The sequence below is a fragment of the Eurypyga helias genome, unplaced genomic scaffold (assembly GCF_000690775.1).
Source record: "Eurypyga helias isolate BGI_N326 unplaced genomic scaffold, ASM69077v1 scaffold1747, whole genome shotgun sequence".
NCBI lineage: Eukaryota > Metazoa > Chordata > Aves > Eurypygiformes > Eurypygidae > Eurypyga > Eurypyga helias.
The window spans coordinates 41916-62798 of record NW_010263453.1 but is presented as its reverse complement, the minus strand read 5'-3'; the positions used below and the strand labels follow the sequence as shown (position 1 = coordinate 62798).

The 20883-nt window shown below is 41.5% G+C and overlaps 1 protein-coding gene across 1 annotated transcript in view; it reads right to left on the bottom strand.

Annotated features, from left to right (window-relative positions):
- The window catches only part of LOC104512867 (extracellular sulfatase Sulf-1), a gene marked incomplete at its 3' end in the record, with an annotated part of 49992 nt that overhangs the window by 19672 nt on the left and 9437 nt on the right, over window positions 1–20883 (bottom strand). Inside the window, exons 4-5 of the mRNA XM_010156026.1 lie at window positions 11782–11933; window positions 9557–9726 (exon numbers count right to left, since the gene is read on the bottom strand). Coding sequence (XP_010154328.1) covers window positions 9557–9726; window positions 11782–11933 — 322 coding nt within the window. The remainder of the gene's footprint in view (window positions 1–9556; window positions 9727–11781; window positions 11934–20883) is intronic.

Here is a 20883-nt window from a genome sequence, read left to right as displayed (position 1 = left end):
CTGCTGAAGCAAAGAATGGTGCTTTAGGAGTTCAGACAAACATCAAAGGAAAGATTTAAGAGGTGTTCCACCCACAGCCAGTGAATTTTTGAAGGATATCATACAAGAAACAAGAATACATTCACAGATATCGCACCTCTGAAGAAAAGGTACTGCAAAAAATATGCCAAGCAAATTTGCTGTACAGATATGCATGGTACAAAAGCTCTCCATCAATCCTGTTTTTACACCTAGCATACACGACAACAAAAAGGTGAAGAGAAACCAAACAAAATCCATGTCCTGTAAAAGTTTCACCTGTGTATGAGCAGTTTCCTTCTCTAACGCTTGAAGAATCTAGGCTTTGCCATTTTGATGCATTAGTTTTTCCCCATTTGTAATACACTGCAGTAGAGGATACATGTATTGCAGCATTACCTTTGAAGAATAAATGTAAATAGAAAATGAAAAAATGCTGTTGTGTGATTGGATTAATTTGACTCCTATGTTTCTATTTTCCATTTATAACAAAAATGTGATTCAATATTAATTTACTGTTTAGATACTGATAATTTTAATACGTGCATTGCCCAAAGCTGCACTTTCCCCACAGAAATGCTTATGGGCAGTTGTCCTTTTGTAAGAGGTAACACTGAACTATATCTAAAAATTGTTTACTGATAACTTAAAGTCACACCTTTGACCTTCGTTTGACTTTTTTCTTGACATGATGGTATGTGACCACAGAATGGTGGAAGCAGTTGATTTTACCAAAGCATTGGATTTTACCACGTCCACCATAGTACGTATAACCTCTAACTATATATTCTGAGGATAAAATTGGCTGAATGGACAGCATGATGGGCTGATAGTCAACTGCAATAGATGAGTGGAGTCCACATTTTAATTGGAGACCATTTTTGAGAATTTAGGTGGAATTTGAGAGGTACATGTGTCTCTAGTACATGCAGCTAGTTACGACTCGCCTAATTAACCATTAGCCTCAAGGGAAAACAGAAGTGAGCCAATGGTATCGCAGGATTTGTGAAGCTTTGATTGAGATTAAGAAGTATGGAAAGGTTAGCTGCCCACTAAGCAAAGACAAACATAAGCTAGAATTCCTTTTCTGATGGAAATTCTTTTATTTCGTGTTGAAAAGTCAAAATTTTTGACATTTCCAACGATTGAAGTCTGGTTTTTAAAACATTGCTTATACTACCAGAAAATTATTGCAATTGAACCCAGGAGCACAACCCTCTAGGTTGTTGGCTAGAAAGCAGCCCTAGCAGATAGACTGATGGAGCCCTAGACCTTGAAGAGCAAGTCTTAGGAGTTTTGGTCACCTATTAAGTGTCAGGCACATTGACAGAAAAGAAGAATACTCCCAGTGCAAACTTTCTTGTGTTTTTTTGGAAGTTTGTCAAATGAGATGTTTTCCCATGAAAGAGCTCAGTTTTGATTAATCAGCATTTTCCAGCAAAAGCCTGCTTTTTCTTCAGCAGACTCTTGAGTGCCCCTGCCACGGAGGGATGAGGTGGCTGTGAGCCGCGCTCAGCCGGCAGCACCGTGACAGCCTGCTGCTGTGCCAGGAAGGAGAGCCAGCTGCTGATGCAGGCGCAGGCCTCGTGTTCCCAGGCCATTGTGAGAAGCCTCCTCCACATAACAGATAGTCTTTAAAAGCAGCACTCAAGGGTTTAGCAAGGCGGTTAAAACCTTTCCCAGACACTTTCCAAATGCGTTTTGAATTTTCTGGGTGAGAAATGCAGTAGGCAGAGAGTGAGCAGAGTTTTCCTCCCAGATGATTCAAGGAACAGGGCCTTCTGTGAAATATCCAGTGCCAGTGGTTGATGGAGAAATGTGAAAACAGGGGTCTAAAGGGGAGAAGGAGTACTAGGGAAGAGACAGAAAGGAATCTGAAAACCCCACAGCTCGTTTATATTCCCTGCATGCCCCTGTTTGCTGTGCCTTGCAGAATTGCACCAGAACGGGACTCCTTGCCAGGCACAAGACCTGACATCGCCCTCAGGTCTGCCTACTTTTTTTTCTGCAAAACTAACAAACAAACACAACAGAGGTGAATTCTGGGGAGAATATTACCAATTTCTGAAAACCTCTTCCCTGTCAGTGATAATTGTTTATCACAACATTTTTTTCTTGAAGCAGTTGGAGGTATCAACTACATGTTCAACTGTTACAAGCCCTCAAAAGTCATCACAGCACAGTCTGTCGAAGTTACTATTCTTCCATTTTTTGGGAACGGCTTTGCTGTATATTGACAAGTACTGCTGTAAAGTGACACCAACATCTACATTTGATTCCTCTTAGCACTGGGAATATAGTGCTGAAGATGTGTACTATGTCTTCTACTGCCTCTTCTCAGTCATGGAGCCGGTCTTGTCCGGACCACATTTGCTGATTTGTGATGGGCAGACAGTGCCAGGTACCCCATTATTCTCAGGTTGTCCACAGCCTCCAAGTCTGGCGAGGAGCTACTGTTCACCTACCTGTCGGTGTTTGCTGGGTTGACCCTGAACAGCTCAGAGGCTGCCCCTGAACAGCTCAGCTGCTGCCCCAGTGTGCAGTAAGGAACAGTTTCTGATTTCAAGGTCACGCCTGCCAGTTGATCAGCAAATAGTAAAGCACTTAAACTTCTGAATCTGTGCCCTGAGACTGACTGGGAGGTCATTTTACATGTTACAAAAATAGATAACGTGAAAAAGTGCTCTCCCCTTTGTGTAGGTCAGTTCTAAAATGACCAGCAAACTGCCACATGAAGATTAAATCTGTAGAGAGGGTAAGGATTGAGGGATCAAATGATTACTGTACTAAAAAGGTCATTTGTCATTTATGTAGGGTCAAGTAGCTTGGGAAAATCTAGGTTGCTCAGTTGCTCACTTACATTTGTCCAACGCATACTATGCAGAGCTTACTACACAGAGACCCCTTGTCGCTTCATGATGGGTCTGCTCTTCCACTCGTGCAGGACACTGGAAGATGTCAGGTTCATAAAATTTCAAATCGATACCCCCAATTTAACTAGCAAAAAAATCCCAAATACTTAACCATAACAAACGCTGAACCCAGTCAGGCACTCAGAAAGGGATGACTTGTGTAGTTTGAGTTCTGTTAGCGCTTAATGTCTCTGCATCAATGGGCGTTGTTTTGTTCATGCTACATCTCGGAAATCCCATTCGCTGTCTATTTACCACCTGTTAAATTGCAACAGGGAAGGAATTGCACAGTGGTGCTGATAAAGTGTTCCATAGATTATGGAAGGAGGAAATATCTAGTGCACTTTCCTCTTTACAGAAAGATTCAACGTGAAATCTATCATCTATTTATCTGTAAGCATCAGTTCAAATAGATGCTTAAAGCAACGTTGAGAGGAAAGGAATTATATTAGCATTCAGCTTTGTGGCCTGAATCCAAAAGGCCTGTATAGCCTTCAATTACATGAACAATCAGCATTTCATATCACACGTTTTAATTACTCTGACTGAAAACATATATACTGTATTTGTATATTTAAAATTGAACTTCAGAATAGAGAATGCATCTTATTTAGTTTCTAAGGTACCGGAATAACTTGAAGTTAGACAAGAAATAAACAAACCCAACAAACCAAAACAACAGATGCTGGTACTTGAGGACCTGTTGAAATAGGGTTCTCAAATAGGAAATCATTCAGAAATTATTTGCACTATCTTCTACCGGTAACTGAACTGCTTTTTGTGTGATTCTCAATTCTCAATGAAACAAATGGAATACAGACCTTCTGCAAATCATTATTAAAAAAAAAAGATATTTTACAGGTTAAATAAAGAATGGGAGATTCAGCTTGGTTAATGCTGTTTACACAGTTGTAGTATCTGAAATAAAGCAGAGTACAGCATATTTTAAGAGCTCCCAGAACTCAGTGCAACTTTAAATTAACATTTGTTTCCTAAAAACCTGGTGTCAATATATGCATATCCATTACAGATGGGTTAAGGTGGAAAGAAACAAGCACATTTACAAACATTTGTTCAAATGCTCATACTAAAAATCTGTGTTTGCCTCTATTTGCAATCTCCTAATTCCCTCCTGTTTCTAGTCAACAAAAGAAAATCATGTCCACAAAAATACTGCTTAAAATGTTGGGTTTGGTTAATTCTGTAGAGTTCTTGAAGGTTTTTATCCCAAAAGTGTTTGGCTAATCTTCTGTTTGGATTGGGAGTCCTCCAGTTAGTGAAAGTAATACAGTATTTATGTGCCCCAGGAACATTTTCATTTCATAAAAATAAAAGTCAACAACATTTTAAAATAATACCTATGGTAAAACTCATTGTGAAAAATGAATAGTTTCTGTAAAAAATTAACACCTATGTTATTCTTTGAAATATGATTAGCAAACATTGTATAGGTGGCCGTGTTTCTTCAGGAAAAGTGTAAATAAAGAAAGGAAGCTAATCCTTTGTTCCCAGAGAAAGTAGACTTCCAGGTTTAGACACTGTTCTTGGAAAGCAGGAAGCCTCGGTTCTGGGCAAGATTAAAAATGAAAAAAACATGACCAGTGGCATGGTAAGTATTAATGTACAGTATTAAAGTACACCATTTTGGGTGTACTTTTGCTGCCTTTTAAAAAGGAAATTTTTAAACCCAGGAATATTTACATATCTGGGTGTCTGAGGTATGAAAGTTTCACTCCTGAAGTGTAACACAACTGTTATATTTCAGAATGAAGAAGAAGAAAAAAGTTGCTACCCATTAAAGATAACACCTTTTTATTTTAGGAAAAATGATTTGTTGCTTCTGTGGAACTTAATTGTGTAACTAGAAATCTTACTGCATTTCTGTGTCACAGTTTCCTCTAATGCTGTTTAAAGTCACACTCACAGTCACGTATGTGATGATTTTGATCATTTGTCTCCCGGTCAGGAGTCCAAGCAGGCCTCAGGCCAGCAGTGAAGGGGCACACTGACATGTCAAAATTTATTACCAATGCAAATCTATGATCCTACTTTAACAGGTAAATGTCCACGTGACAAGAAATGCCATCACAGCTGGCAGATGTTTATATATCACTGAGACTCAGCCTCAGTGACTAGAAAGGACCCTGAATGCAGCCATTTCACACCCCAGATTCACAGGTGAGACTGCTCTGGGGATCCAGAAGTGCAACAGCATTGCTCTTTATGCCTCACTACCGCAAACACACTGCTACTGCCAGACATGGTCATTCACCACCTTTCATATTGTCTTTAAATGGAAACTTAAAGCTGTGCCTTTCATATCATCTACCTTTTCTCACATTACTTTGGAAAGCTTTCCGATCTCTTCCTAGATACCGTTTCTAGCTGCTCCTCCTCAGACATTTAGCCTGGCAATGGGATTGCTTCCAGGTAACCATAAAATCTGCTTGCCAGTCCTACTACCAGCCCAAGGATCTTTAAGTCAGTACAGCCAGCAGTGTTTCAGATTTCCATTTTTTGCATTCTTCAGTAAACCTGTCTCCCGCAGATTTTTGCTTCTAATGTTTGTTTACTTCACAGCTTATAAACAGCTTAGGTCTGATTCACAGTTCCCCTAAGACTGGTTCACACTGGAAGGTAAAGGGAAGTTACAGTGCCAGGGGCCCTGAGTATAACTGAGAATTCAGGCTTTCATTAGAGCATCCCTTGAGTCAGAACTTTCCTGCTCAGCTGTTTGATGGAACAAGATTCCCCTGTAACAGCTGCCAGGGGCACCTAGAGAGCCACCTCATGGGTCATAACTTCATATTTAACAGCAGCATTTCCAAAGTTCTATCAACCTCGCTCCTCAACAGACGATGTTCGTTACCACAGCAAAGATCTATGTATTGCTTTCATCTAGTATGTCTTCTCCGGTCCCATTTTCTTCCACAGAAATAACCTCTGGGCATAGCATGATGATATGTATGCATTACTATGATTTATTTTCAGAAAATATAACACTCATGGTGATAGTAGCCAGCATAAACTTTCAGAAATATATTTAGGTGTCAGAAATGACATATTTTAAGGAGAGGGGAGGTGGGAAAGTGGGAGGGAGAATGGATGCTTAAAACCAATGGAGAGTGTCTGCAACTTCCACTGTGATACAGACTGTGTTTCTTGATAAACTGGAGCTAATGAGAATTAACAGGGATCAATTAAAATTAATGATTGAACAGTATACACATCATTATCTTTCTTGTCCTTGTAAGACTTTTCATGCCACTCCAGCAGGCTGTTTGTGCTGAGGCCAGGACTGTAAGCTAACGATGGTATGTAATGCTTCCTTTTGTTTTTTTGGCTTTGATGGGTCGTTCACAAATCTTATGGGCTTTGTTGCTGCATTCATTTGATTTTCTTCTTTCTATGTTATTAAGTGGGGAAATGAGACCAAGAGAGACCCGCATTTGAGGGCAGAACTCTCCCTGAACTGGACTGTTCCCTGCTGTAGCCGCTCCCTTCTTCATATAAGCAAGTAGAAAATTTCTTCTAAACCAACTTTCGACATGTGTTTTTGGTGTTTTTTTTTTTTTTTTAAATTTATAAAGGCAGTATTTCAATCAAATGACAGGAACTTCACCAGTAAAGAAACATCATGTAATTTAAGGGTCTGCTTCAGCTACTGTCCTTTTAAGCAAAACTTCCCCTCACATGTGGTTGACAGGCTATCTTAATCCTTGGTTTGTAGGTATAACCTTCCATCTCAGTTTGTAAAGCCAGCAAGCAGCTTTTGACCTGGCTTCCCTTCTTTGTTGGAGGTAGGTGTTACAGTAACACGATACAGCAACTACATTTTTAAAAACAAAATCCAAGGTCAGATGGCTGTCACCCAAGGTCAGAAAGAAAGAGATTCAAATGGTTCTTGACCACCAAGGAAGAAAACCTAAGGGTTAAACGTTCAAATTACACAAACCTTGGCAGGAGGGATTTTATTGTTCTTGTGCTGTTTTCACAGGGAGCACCGAGTATCTCTGTGAGAACTGAACTTCTATCTTTTAGAGCATGTTGCTAATATTTTTGCTAGAGAAATCAGTTATTTGGAGACTTCAGCCATCCAAATTGTCAGTTTGTCCTTAGTTTGTCTCATTTCTTAGTTTGCAGACTGAACTCTAACACATGCAGTCAGTCAGTGCAATAGGAAACACAAAACAACCCAGCAAGGATCTCCTGAGGTCACCAGAGAAAAAACTCTTTGCAAGAAGGCTGCCAAGAAAGCAACAACGCCAGAAGACAAGAAGAAGCAGAGTTGAGTTTCATATTCTGGGCTATTTCACAAGTAGCCTAGCAGAACAAGGTATTAAACCCCAGAATTTCATGCAAATAAAAATTAATATACACAAGTACTCAAATGAAACTAAGCCTGCAAATAGGTAACTAGGAACTTTGCTTGATCTTTGTGGATGACGTGCAACCTGTATAAGGTGAAGAGGCGGCTAAAATTTTGGAGGCTAACTAAATGCATTGGTTCTAGCAGCACAAGCTAGAAAACAAATAAGCTGAAAACACCAAGGAGTAGAAAGTGTCAGGACCATAAACCAATGCAAGTTCCTACAAGCACTCATATCAGAAGACAAGCGTGGAGACTAAAATGAGTTGCTTTGGCCTCAGGAGAGGTAGGGGCTGATACAATGATTCAGTGCTTTTTTTCCAGACACAGTCCCCACAGCTAAGCGGAAACAGTTTGAATCCTCGCCTCCTGTATGATGGATAGTCCCCCAGCAAACAGGATGGCTTGCCTGAGGCCAGGCAATCTGTGCCACTAAACGGGAAGCAATCTGTTGAACAGAGTGAGAACAAATCGGTAGGCAACTCCCTTGCTATGAAAAGGGGTGATTGAAAGAAGACATGGGAGAGGTCCATCAAATGTGTTGTGACTATTCATTATTCCTCACAGGATGGGAAGGAGGGGACACTGGTGGCGTGGGCAAGCTCCAGGTTTAGAAGGAAAGAAAAGGCGGTCCTTTGTCCCCAGTGCACAGGGTGACGCTGTGGAACTTGTCGCCACAAGATGGTGAGTCTGCCACCACGATTCAGAAAGACTGATGCAAAGAGAATGGGGCACAGTGGCCTGGGTGCTTCACCTAAACTGGTGATTTTCAGAAGTTAGAAAAATGAGGAAAAGGATTCTCTCTTGGTTTTTTTCCCCCCTAAGCATTCCCTGCTGCTTTCTGCTGGAGCACATAATTCCAGATACTGAGTTAGATCCTTTATACAACCCAGTACAACAGGTTCCATGTGTTCATGTCTATCTTATTTTATATTTAGGACATAAAAAGGTGATGATAATTCTTCAAGATGATTTCTTGAGAACCATTTTCAAGTGAATATTTACAATCTAAAGTATCAATGTCATAATTTCTGTATAGGGGTAGAAATTACCCAGAATATCTAAATAACTATGAAACACTGCTGACTGGTTTGCAATACTTGCAAAGACTAATCTCAGGAATGTGGGAGCATTGAGAATATAGGATAAGAAAAATAGAAGTAAGAATGTAAAGTCAGGGAAAGTGGAATATCCAGAAAGTAGCCACCAACATTGATAAAAAATGCAAACTAACAAATATTTAACCATGTGCCAAGAACAGAAAATCTCTTTCTGGCCCCAACCAGTGATCTGTTTATGCATGCAGTTTATACAGTAACTGCTACTCCTTGCAATTTTAAACTAGTTAATGTAACTACAACAACCAACCCTGAGTGTGAGCTACTGCAGTGTCCAAAATGCAATCTGTAGACCACAGAGCTTTTCCACAGAGTGATGAGCCTGATTCCTCTTCATTTTCAGAGGTGAAATCAATGTACAATCCAGCTAAAATATTTTATGAAGTTTTTTTCTATGTGGAAGGAGGCACAAAGACATTGTTTAAGCACTAATGGGAAGAGTGGGCCACATGTTCACAGTAGAGAGAAGGGCGATGGAAAAGTTCCCTATCACTTTATTGTGAGGAAAAGAACCCAGAATATTGAAGTTATAAAGCAAGCTGTTAAATCCAGGACTACCCCCAGATTTTTACCTGGAGTTGGCCTCAGTACTCAAAACAAAATGAAGAGTTATTTTTTAGGTATAGGATAATCACATATAATGCTATTTAAGAATTCAGCCTAATAGGATGGTTTGGGAATCGTCCAGTATCTAGTCTATAAACAAATCTGCTGCACTCCAAAGCTACAAAAGGGTGTTTTTTCCTCACAATGAATTCAGTTAGTTAGAGCCCAGGAAGCGCATATCTTAGAGGAAGACGAAGGAAGTTGGAAAGTAATATCTTTCCAACAGATCCTGACCTGTGTCTACATATTTTCAGGGTATTGTAAGAAGCTGCCCTTACAAAGCCAAATACTGACCTTTTAATCTCCCACAACTTCCCAGGAGGAAAAGAGCTTCTCTCTGTTTTAATAATGGTCAGAGCTGTCACTCTCCTCCCTGAAGGGAGCAAGCCCGGCAAAAGAAACAAGCAAACACTCACCACTTACTGTGGGTTTCTCATATTTGAATTCTCTGCCCCTGCCACGTCTCCCCAAGCAAATACCCCACAAGACGCAGATACAAGGAGAGGGTCTGGCAGCGTGTGGTTTTGACTTACATATGCTGTGAAGCGTTGGGGTAGAGCTCTGAGAACTGCGGTGCCGAATCCTCGGGGCCATGGGGCGCAGCGTGGCTGATGACCATCATTATGGGCCTATGGGGATATATCCTCTTAGACATTCTGAAGTAATTAATGCTCTCATTAGTGATTAGGTCTGTGAAGTAGTCCTGGAACATACGATTAACACAAAGGAAAAGTTACAAAGCGCATGATTAATTAGATCACATACTATCATGTTATTATGTTATTTTCAAGTCCTCATTAAAGCTCAGATCAGGAAGTAAAAACATACCATCAAAGAGATGTATGATTCGCGGGAGCACAGGGGAGACCGAGCAGTAATTACTTTCTTAAGCAGGGGATGCCACATAAAATGAGACAGTATTTTGCAAATCAGATACAACAGAAGGCATTAAGTAAATATGATTACCAGATTTTGTAATATAATGCTAAGTACCATTTAAAATGAGAGACTATGCTGACAAAGATATGTTTCTTGAATTTTACTGATAAAACACTTTCACAAGGTAATGGCTCCTAACTGCAAGAAATCATTGACTCATACGTGTGTTTTCTGTTTACATAAACATTTTTTGCGTACTCTTTGTTCAGAGTATACTTTTGCATACGTACAAAGTGGAAGAAAACTACAACAGGCAACAGATTGCAAAAATCTTTATCAAAGAAACTGCAAATGTGAATGCAGGGAGCAGTTGAATTCCTGCAGGCTCTGTTCATTTAATTGTGCAACATTAAGCAGCGCAGCTGCTGAGATTAAAGTTGTGGCTCGCTAATAAACTGGCTTAACCCACAGCCAAGGTGGCAAATGGAAGACTACAAGGGAAAGGGAGGAAGTGGAACTCAGAAAAAAAGATGAAAACTTAAATTAAACCACCTGCCACCTTGGAGCCTTCGCTGTTGGCCTGGAGGTCTGGTGCGAGCTTCATTGAGAAAGTGCTGAGACAATGTTTGTAATTTCAAGCACTTCCAGGCATGACTAATCATATGCTGTGGATTCGCGGCCCCGAACAGCTGCAAAAGCAGAGCCTGAGGGACAAGGTCTGTGTCGCATGTCCATGCTAGGACAAGCCAACCAGCTGTGACCTCTTCGCTTGCCCGCTCCCTGTCCCCCCCTGCCCCTTCCCCTCTCCGGTAGCACACTTGGGGCACACACGGTAGCCCTGGCTGCTACAATCCTTGCAGGGGTATGGAAGAGACAGTGAGAGACCTGTTGGTGTACAAAACTGGGTAATGAGTGTGAGGCACAAGTGTTGTGAAAATTTCTGGGTTTGGGGTCTCTTCAAATGAAATGCCTCTATGACTGCTTTCCCAAAGCATCTGCTCCCCTCCTATTTGCCTATTTATTCTAGCTACATGCTCAGGGTGTGTAAGGAATGTATAACTAACCAATATTCTTTATTTTCTTCCTTTTTTTTTTTACTCTGTATAAATATATAATCACGATCATGTAATTTCTACGGGTGGGGAAATCAGAAACAGGCATCGTGAGCTTCCAATAAAATCTCATTACATGGGTCAGAAACCACAGCTGCAACATCTGTATCATCTTCCTTGAACTACAGTCTGAGGAAATACCAGATTGTTTTCTGCAGGCTGGAAAGTCTGCGATCTGTGCTTCTACGCCTTTCCGAGAAACTTCACGGCAGTGGGCAGGTCACCTTGGCATACTTTCCAAACTTTGTCAAGAGCACAAAACAAGCTCTGAAGTTTTCCAACGGCTGTGTTCTCTCGCTTATCTATCCTTATAGTCATATCCGGAGCCTGACACCACAGACGCACAGCCTTTTATTTAGTGTGCACTGTATAATAGGAAACAGCATTAACTAAGGTTTCTTCTGTGGGTAATAACTGACAACACTCAGCTAACTTTAAAGTTCAGTTGCACAAGGGCCACAATCATTTTGGGGAATAACCTTCATTTACTATTTGCTTGTGGCACTGCACCATCCCTTTCTAGCAGAGAGAGAGGGGAAGAAAGGGGGAATCACCAGGCTGCACTGAAGAGCCCTAGGAATCTTTCTTCCACGGTGCAATTAATATTCTCACATGGAAATTGATCTGCAATGCCCTGGAGAAAAAATGACATCTCAATTCCTTGCTTGTAGTTAGCTAGTTAATTAATTAATTATCTGGTTAATTAATTATCTGAAAGTGATTTTTGTATGGATTAATGATGCAGCATTTATGTGTCTGGAGAATACCTTTGCGTAATCAAATCCATGCTTCTCTTTGTTACCATTGCGAGAAATGGTGTAATTATAGAAGCGAGAGTTCTTCACTAATCCAACCCACTCTCTCCATCCAGGAGGAATGTAGCTGCCATTGTATTCATTGAGGTATTTCCCAAAAAAAGCTGTGAAGGTAAAAAAAAAAACAAACACACACACATGAGGCTTTGCAATCCAAGTCTTTGAGTAAAAAGTATGCATGAATGAAGAAAAACTGTGTTAGAATCTGAGTCAGAGTTGTTTTATCAAAAATATTCCTATTATACCTTAGAGGGTTTTGAAATTAAAATGTTATTTCCAGAATTTTTTGTGAGACTTGAAAGCCTTCCTGACTTTAGTTTTTCTTCTTAATCTTTTGGAATCTAGTGCTCACATGAAATATTTTGGGGTTTCTTTCTAGAATGAGTATGTTTCTCTTGGTTTCCACTTGAAAACAGAATAAAAACTCAGTGCCCAGGGGAAACATCTGAGAAACACCTTGTGGTTTTAAGCAAGTCCTGTGATGTTTTGGAGCTCAGCTTCTGACTTTTGAAACTGGGCTTGGCAACCTGGCTAAGTTTCCTCGTTTGATAAAAGGTCTGAGAAGTGCAGATTTCTGTTCCACTGGACTGCATTTGAGTAGAGCAAGAGGGGATCCCCACCCTGCTTTGCCACTAGAGCTTCTCTAGGGCAAAATTAACCAAGAGACAAAGACTTGGAGGTCAACTACCTCTACCTGGTCTGCCAAACTAAGAGTATGTTTTTCCATTAGCTCCAGGTGACAAGTCAGAACCCACTCAGACTGAAACTTTCAGTCTTTGCTGTCGGGCCCAAAAGGGTTTGCAGGTGCTTCTGCCAATTCCTCTGGAAGGAAGTACAAAGGAAAAAAATACAGCGGGCTTCCAGCTATCTGGGAGCCAAACATACAGAGACACCAAAGGCTGGCCAACAAGCTTTGGGAGCATGGATTAACACTGGCATGGCACCCTGGTAAATGCAGCCGTGTTGCTTCTAGGGACAGATGGGTATGGAAGCTCTTTAGCTGCCTGTGTATGGTTTCTGGCCTGGATAAAAAAAAGTCAGTTTGGATGGCTCTGCCCTGCTTTTCCACTGCCTGGGAGGTGTGGTGACAAAACACCTGCCTGGGCCTGCAACTTGGTTTTTTAGGGATTTATTAGCTCCGGCTCAGTTCCAGCAAGTTACTGGGATGTCTGAGTAACATCACTGTTTGCATTTTTAGTTTTCTTGAGGTTTATAAGCCCCCGGAGTGTCACCTATGCCAGCAGTTCTGTCACCTATGTCCCCAGCAGTCAGCAGTCCTAGTGGTCACAGAATGAGGCACCTCTGAAGAGGAGTGAATGCCAAAGGCCTTTCCCTTTCCAGGGACAGAGCTGTCCTGGTTGATAGTTGCCCACGGCACAGCACGCCTTCGTATTGCACAGCCTCTGCCCTTGCTGCCATCCACATCTCAGCCAACCAGGCCTGCCTGTGGAGAGCTGCTGCCCAGCATCACTTCCTCAGCTGGGCTTCGGGACACATGTCAAATCCCCATCCTCCTTTCCTACTAGGAAATGAAGTCACTTTGGAAAACCTCACACTCAACCTAGACATATTCAATCTAACCAAAAAAGTACATTTGTGGAAAGGCTTAAATAGTTCAAATCTGGCTGATGTGGGTATGGTAACCTTCCTGGGAAAGCTGGTGGAAAAATCAAAATGTTCATAATTAGGACTTTCCTGAGACAACATAAATATGGTGTGATTGAATCATGTAACTGCCAAATGTCACTAACCAGGGGTTACAATCATATATGATGTTACTTTCCTATACCGCATGGAATGTGACATATAAACAAGTCCTACAAACACTAGATCAGGCTTCCAGCTCTTCCTCCCACAAACACTAAGAAAGCAACCCAGCTTCTGCCTGTTTTTTTCTCCCGAGGCCAACCAGAAGTCAAGAAGCTTGAGGTGAAGAGGGTGATTTTGGGGAGGGAATACATGCCCAGCACCACTGCCTCCCGAAACAAAAACGATACCTCTCCTCTAAGCCAAACTGGGTTAAACTCTCAGGAAGTCAGATGTGCAGGGCAAGTGTAAGGGTAAATGTTGAAATACTGTGGGAACAGAAGCCAAGGAAAGAGAAGAAGGGGAAGAGAAGTCAGTGAGGGACAACAGTGAGGAAAAGTATGGGAGAATGATGTGACCAAAAGAGAGGAAGCATTAATGAGCCAAGCAAAATCAAGGTCAGTCTGTGGTTACAGGCAAGATCTGAGCGCCCTAAACACCATCCCAGATCCACCAGCAACTACTGGGTGACCTTGGGGAACCTCCACGTGCTGTGTTCTAGCACTGCATAAAGGACACTCCTGCTATGTAAAGGACTCTAATGTCAACCTGCCTCCCACAAAGATCAGAGACTTTCAAGCTGTGAAATGGAAGTTATGGAAATTTATCATGCGGGATGGTTTGATAGCTCCACCTATAATTAATATTGACTACTACTGAGACCTGAACTGCCCCACCTATAATTAAGATTGACTAATACTGAGACCTGAACTCTGCTATTTACAGTTTTGCCAAACTTCAGTCATTAGTGATGATAGTTTCCATGCTATCTGACTCAGGCTATGGAACATTTTAGCCAAACAGTTCAGCAATTTCCAAGAAAAAGGCTAGGGAAAAATGAATGTGTTTGCCCATTTAAAAATCATTGGCAAGCTTTTCTTTAAGAAGTACTAATGTCTCTTGGTTTTGAGGTAGTGCCTTTGTAAATAACAGAGATGACTATGAAAATCTGTCTCAAAATGGCCAAGCTCCGAAAAAATAACACACAGATCATCAAGAAAGACTACAGCTTCTCAGTTTAATGTCACCATAGAGCATTCCTTTATGGACCTGAGAGAATCCCCACAGCTTCAGTTTTGGCACTAAACCAAAGAACAATCAGCTTCTTTCTCTCCTCAGTCTCTTTTGATATTAAGACATTACCTGAGAGAAAGCCACTAGAATAAAAAGGAGAGACAAAATGACCTGGGGCATAAGGACAAGAAAAGGTGAACTGAATTTAGAAAGGGAAAGGAAGCCTTAGATTTGGTTGGTGGGGGCCAGTGCATATTGGAATTTCCTTGCTTTAGATTACTTAATTTTCTAAATTCAGTAATGTATTGTTAGCTCCTCTTTGGTCCCCTGAACCCCATATTTTGGTGCAATGTTATGAGACTTCAGACTGACAGACTGAACCATTCTCATTTGTGCTGGAAATGATTTAGTATTTTATCATAAAAATAATCTCGGAGCTGTCAAGTTTTAAGCAGCTCCTTGAGTGACAGTTTGCAGAAATAGATGTTTCCCCCCACTGCAGAATAAAGCAGTTCCCATGTCTAAATACTAGCAGAAGCAGCAGTAGCCGTGATAATGCATCACATTTGCCAAATTGCTTTAACCAAGAGTGGTTTGTTGGTCAAAAGCTCAGGAGGATATGAGTAATTAGACAGATGAAGGGAAAAGCCAGGCTTTTACTGAAACACAAGAGTTCAGTCCCTTCACCGTGGGGTTTTCTGAGTACCACTGAGTATAGGATAGGGCAAGTGAGTCAGAGCTGGAGCCCAGCGCCAGCAGTTAGTGTCTGGCTCTTCACGCTCCGAATGAAGACAAGTGCCAGAGTAAAAAGAAAGCATAGTAGTGTCCATGGGGCCAAATAATAATCAGCAAGTCATCACGATGGGTGTCCTAGTTGTTTTTTGTTCACCAGAGGATTGGAAACAACTAAAGTACTATGGAACATGTCACAGAACAGCCCAGGAGCTGACATCATGATGTGCAAATATCCTTGCTGGATCTTCACACGCTCAACTTGTAGAATCAACCCACGTCCTTAACTTAGCTGTAGCCCAACACTTGCTGAATTGCCCAAGCCTGAGTATTGACAGGGAATGCTCAGGCCTAGAAGCCACTTGGACTCAGCAGCTGCAGGCCTTAGGAAGCCACTTCTGCTTGTAATTAATAAAACGGAGATTCTGACTCAATGGGTAAAAGCCTCATTAAAAAGTAATGCCATTTCAAGGGACATCTTTTCATTATTGCATGTAATGGCCCCCACAGGGATAAGAGGAAAGATAAATGCCGATTTTTGAATGTTAATACGACAGTTTTTATCTGCATTCTGGCAGTTTTGCTAACTGTTCCCAGGACACGTTGTTATTTTTTAATCACATGTAGAGTAGCTTAGTGTATCAGAATAATTGTATTCTGTGTGAGCATGTTCAATTAAGTTTATGCAAACAACACCACATGGCATGGTGAACAGCTATACAGACACCTGTGTGTCTCAGGAGTGGCTGCAGAATATGTTGGGTACCCAATATGAATAGATGCCTTAGTACAGGGTTTTGTTTTCTCTTTAGCAATTAGCTGATGAGTCCTGAACCGGACCAAGAGATCCAGGGGGTTGCAATGGGTGCAAGACAAGGAGAATTTGACCCAGAGGATCTCTGGAGTTTGAAGCCAGGATATTTGTAGCTGAATGTGATTCAAATTCTCTTAATTCCCAGTATTCTTTTCCCCAGTATTTTCTACAAGCATTTATAACTAATGTTTATAGTAGTACACCACAGAATTAGTCCCCTAACTGCTGTCAGCATTAGCGGATTAGCATACAGGTGTACTGGGCTACATCTCTGGCGAGACATCTCTGAACTTCCTCGGATCAAAGGACATTATTATGTTCTCCACCCTTGTTATTTGTTGAGGCTTATGGCAACGTTTCCGATTTAAAACAAACCCAAACCTTTAAAAAGGCATGCTGCAGTAAGGTTTAGTCACCGTGACCCAGACAAGAGCTTTAAGTAGACAGCCCACTTCCTTTAACAAAGTCAGGAAACCATTTACAGGAGCTTGCAAAGCACTGTTTATATGACATTTCAGGGCTGACACACAGTGATTCTGTACTTCTGGGGACACAGCCCAACAAAACGGCAACTTCCGGATTATTCCAGTAAACTTCTCCTTGCTTTCTTCCCATTATGCAAATGATAGAATCAAACCAAAAATTTTGATTTTTTCCCTTCTGCTGAAAAATTATGGAGGATTAGTGCCTCACGTCATTAAAGAGCAGAAAGCCAGCTCAGTATGCCAGCACTACCTCAGAAACGAAATAAACACTGTCCCAAAAATGTAGTGAGGAAACTGAGGCACCAAGAGGTCAACCTTCCGCTGGACCTAAGTCACGCAGGAAGCCTGTGTCATTGCCAAGAATATTATTCAGATTTCGCAGTTCCCAGTCTTGTAACTTAACCGCAGTAGAAAAACCTCAGGTTTCTTTTACTTTTTCTCCAGCTCTGTGGGTCTTTCCCAGTTGCTGCCAGGTTTACCATTGCAACCAAAAAGAGCGTTAAAGATTTTATAACTCAGCAGTTGCAAAAGGCATTAGCTTATAACCTGATATAGCAATCGTTAGCCTGGGTGATGTCTTTAACAAAGCCTGTAATATGGGCCAAGCTGGTAGCACTTTCCAGTATTCATGTTGTCTGACACTTCTCATTATAAGACCCTGTTTTCAGTTCCTTATAACCTTCTTGTACTTGGACTGAAATTTTCCACACTGGATGTCTGCCTCAGGCTGAATTTTTTGAAACTTCTTAGCCCGAACAGTAGCCATCTTTGAGAACTGAGTAATGGAAAAGGAATTACGTTTAACATCTGAAAAAAATTATGCGAGCTTTCATTTGATAGCTCTGCACCGAGAGCACGAACCCTGTCAAACGCATGACAGACTCTCTGTCAAGGAGAGACCTGGTGAAAATCTGCCTGAAGTTTGCTCAGTTTGGAAAACAACCCTGCAGTTTGAGTGTGCTGGAGATCGGGGCACCTGGGACGTTCTTCCCTGTCCACCTGGGAGGGATGTCAGTGGGTGGGAGAAAGTTGATGGAAATGCAGAGGGCAGGAGGTGTCCATGGAAATGCAGAGGGCAGGAGGTGTCCAGATAAAGACAAGCAGTTTGGGGAACAGCAGGAGATCCTGCAAAGGCACTGAGAGAGGGGAGGGAAGGGGGAAACTGGAGGGGGGACTTAGGAGCCCAGGACTTGCAATGTCAACCAAGAAACTGGACAGTGAGTGCAGAAAGGAGAAAAAGGCTGACTGACAAGGCAAGGGCAGAGGGGAGAAGCAGATTTGATGAGGAGGCTGGGAAAGAAGATCACTGCTGGTAAGTGGTGGGAACAGGACATGTCTGTCAAGGACTGACTGGTTGGCAGGGGGGGAGGGAGAGTGAGAGCAACTCGAGGACAGACATGCTGGGGCACAAGGCTTAGGGCAGAGGCTGGGGTGAGGTCTTGCAAGGCCAGAAAATGTGGACAAGAAAACTGAAGAGTGGAGACTGCTCTGCCTAACAGTGTAGGATGAAGGGAGCCAGATGTGCAGAAGAACAAACACCTTTGGACATCAGGGAGGACACAACAGTGCCTGGAAAGGACTTCTGAGTCTCACTGATGCCTTCCTTTCAGCAGGCATCTGAAAACCTATGGCTGCACACCACCCCATCAGCCCCCACGTATGTGATAAAAACCCATTCTGCTTAATAACTCAGTAAGAAAGCAGTAGAGTTTTGCAGAGGGGATCTGAGACCCCATCCTTGCCGATGCAGATGCCAGCACCATGCCTCTTGATAGACCTGGTCTATCTCTTGAAACTGAGAAATTTTCACCTTCCATAAAGTGGAATGTTACTATGTAGTTAAAGAATATCATTCAGCCACACGAACAATGAAATAGTTGCACAGACGATGTTCTACCCACATTTTCCTAAATGAAACACTTGAATGCATAACCTTGCTAAAAATGCTTTAGGGTATGGTTTTCTGTGCAATATTTAATAACAAAGAGTTCTGTTTTAAGCATAAATAAGCAGACATGCTGTGGCTTTTGATGGGGTCCTGAACAGAAACAAACAAACAAACAAAAGTTTTACTTCACATGATACCGTAGAAGCAGAAAATCCTGCATGTTAACTTTTCCATCCTTTTCCCTCTTCTACATGTCATTTTATGTGGACTATTTTTATATATTTGGCATATTTCACTGTTACTTATACATTTCTGAGTTTGACTGAAAGTGCAATTTTATTCTGAAAAGTGAGACATATTTTTAATTATTTAAAATATTTACAAGTTAAATTATGTTTGTTGCTCCCCAGCCTCTTTTATACAAATTAAGAAAGAACCTGAATGCGTAGAGTGCACTTTCTCTTTTGTATTTTTCATTCTAGAAATATTCTGAAAACCAGGACTCATTCCCTGCTCCCTCATTCCTACCCCTGTATCATATTCTGTCACCTTTGCTGTTTTGAAAGGGTGCATGAGGCAGGATACAAATTAGGTCACTGAAACGATGCAGATTAAAAATAGCATGTGCTGGCAGTGAATTGTACTGTAAAGCTGTGAACAGGAAACACACTGGTTTTGCCTCCAGAGAAAGCGTATTGTCTGCCCACACCTTCAGGAGGCATAGCTTTTGCTCCCTTTATGAAATATTAACTTGTCCCTGTGTGTCAGAAGGCAATGGTGCACAGTTTAAATACTCCTTCGCTTTCAGACTCCTGTCATCTTAGCATTTTATTAGTTCTCTGGTCACTACACTAAGAAATTACCAGTAAGTGACAGGTATCAACTGACACGCATCAGAAGTTGACATGTACTGTTGAACGTATTAGCTAGATGTCAAGGAAGAGACCATTTCTGTTCATCACTACACAGAATTCTGTGACTAGTGTCAAAACATGCCAGATGGCAACACCTTGATGTCCAGTCACTTGCCGAGTTTTGAGTTCTACAAATGCAAGTATTTAGAAATCAGCATTCGAGTTGCTTTACTTGGGTATGTTACCACTTTTGTCCCATGAAAGGCTGAGAATGCCAGCAGGACACATGCTTGCTTCAATCCTGAATGTTGTTCTGATCGATTGAGACTTGTGAGCAAGAAATAATATTGGGAAATGCATCTTCCCAAAGACAATTCTAAAAAATCTAAGCAAATAATTGCCTAATTTGGTAATGTCTATTCCTTCAGGTGGGATTCCGTAAGGGCAGAGCCTGGTCCTGAGTTTGGCATGTTGCTGTGAGGCTGTCAGCGGCCGCTGAACCAAGGGAGACCCCCGTTCCCTCCCATACAGTTCTGCTGGCTCTGAAAGGCTAAGATGAGCGAGGATTAGAAGACAGTAACATTACAAAGTGACACTAAGCAGAGAGGGCTCTGAATGCACTTGTACGTTAAGTCAGGGTGAGAATTTTAAACTTGCATTTCTCTTCTTATTCACAAAGGGATAAAACTTCAGCTGCATAAAATCCTGCAGTATACAAAGTGTGACATGCGATTTACCAATAAAATCATTGTCATAATTATGTCTCCTGGATATTGGCTATGCTGCTGACATGGCTCTATCTTTCAAAAAACTAAGGTAATGCTTGGCTACTGCTCAGTTATTAAGAAGTAGCACAGTCCTCCTTTCCTCCTGGAAGAAGCCAAGGCAGTGCAAGGTAGTGCACTCCTGGAATTTTCCTTTGTGCTTGTGTAGGTGAATGGCAGTGTGAACTGACAACACCAAAGGGCACATCTGAGAGGCAAGACTACGTGCTGTAGGGCCGGGACAGAACAGTAGAAAGTAAGAGACGTCAGCACTATCGCAGGAAGGACTGAAAGAACAGCAAATCACCAGCCAATGCTTGGGAAAACACGAAACAAAACCTCTAACTCCTGCAACTAATAATATTCCAAATATTATTTCTGAATCTAAATAGTTGAAGGGATATCTACGGACAATAAAAACTACAAGACAAAAGAAAACTTCTCAAGCTTTTCTCCCAATCTGCAGAAAATTTGAAAGTGATTACAGAGTGACCCTTTTTCCTTGCCAATATGAGCAGCTGGTACCTATGTAATTAAAACAAATATATCATCTCGCTGAAGCTCTCCAGAGTTGCTTTGTTTTCTTTTTCTACCTATTTAGTGAGTCTTCCCTGCTATTTTTTAAGAATTGAGGTTTCATATTACCAATTTTGTGGACGTTCAACTATCGGGAGGGTGTGCAGATGTCTCACTGCTG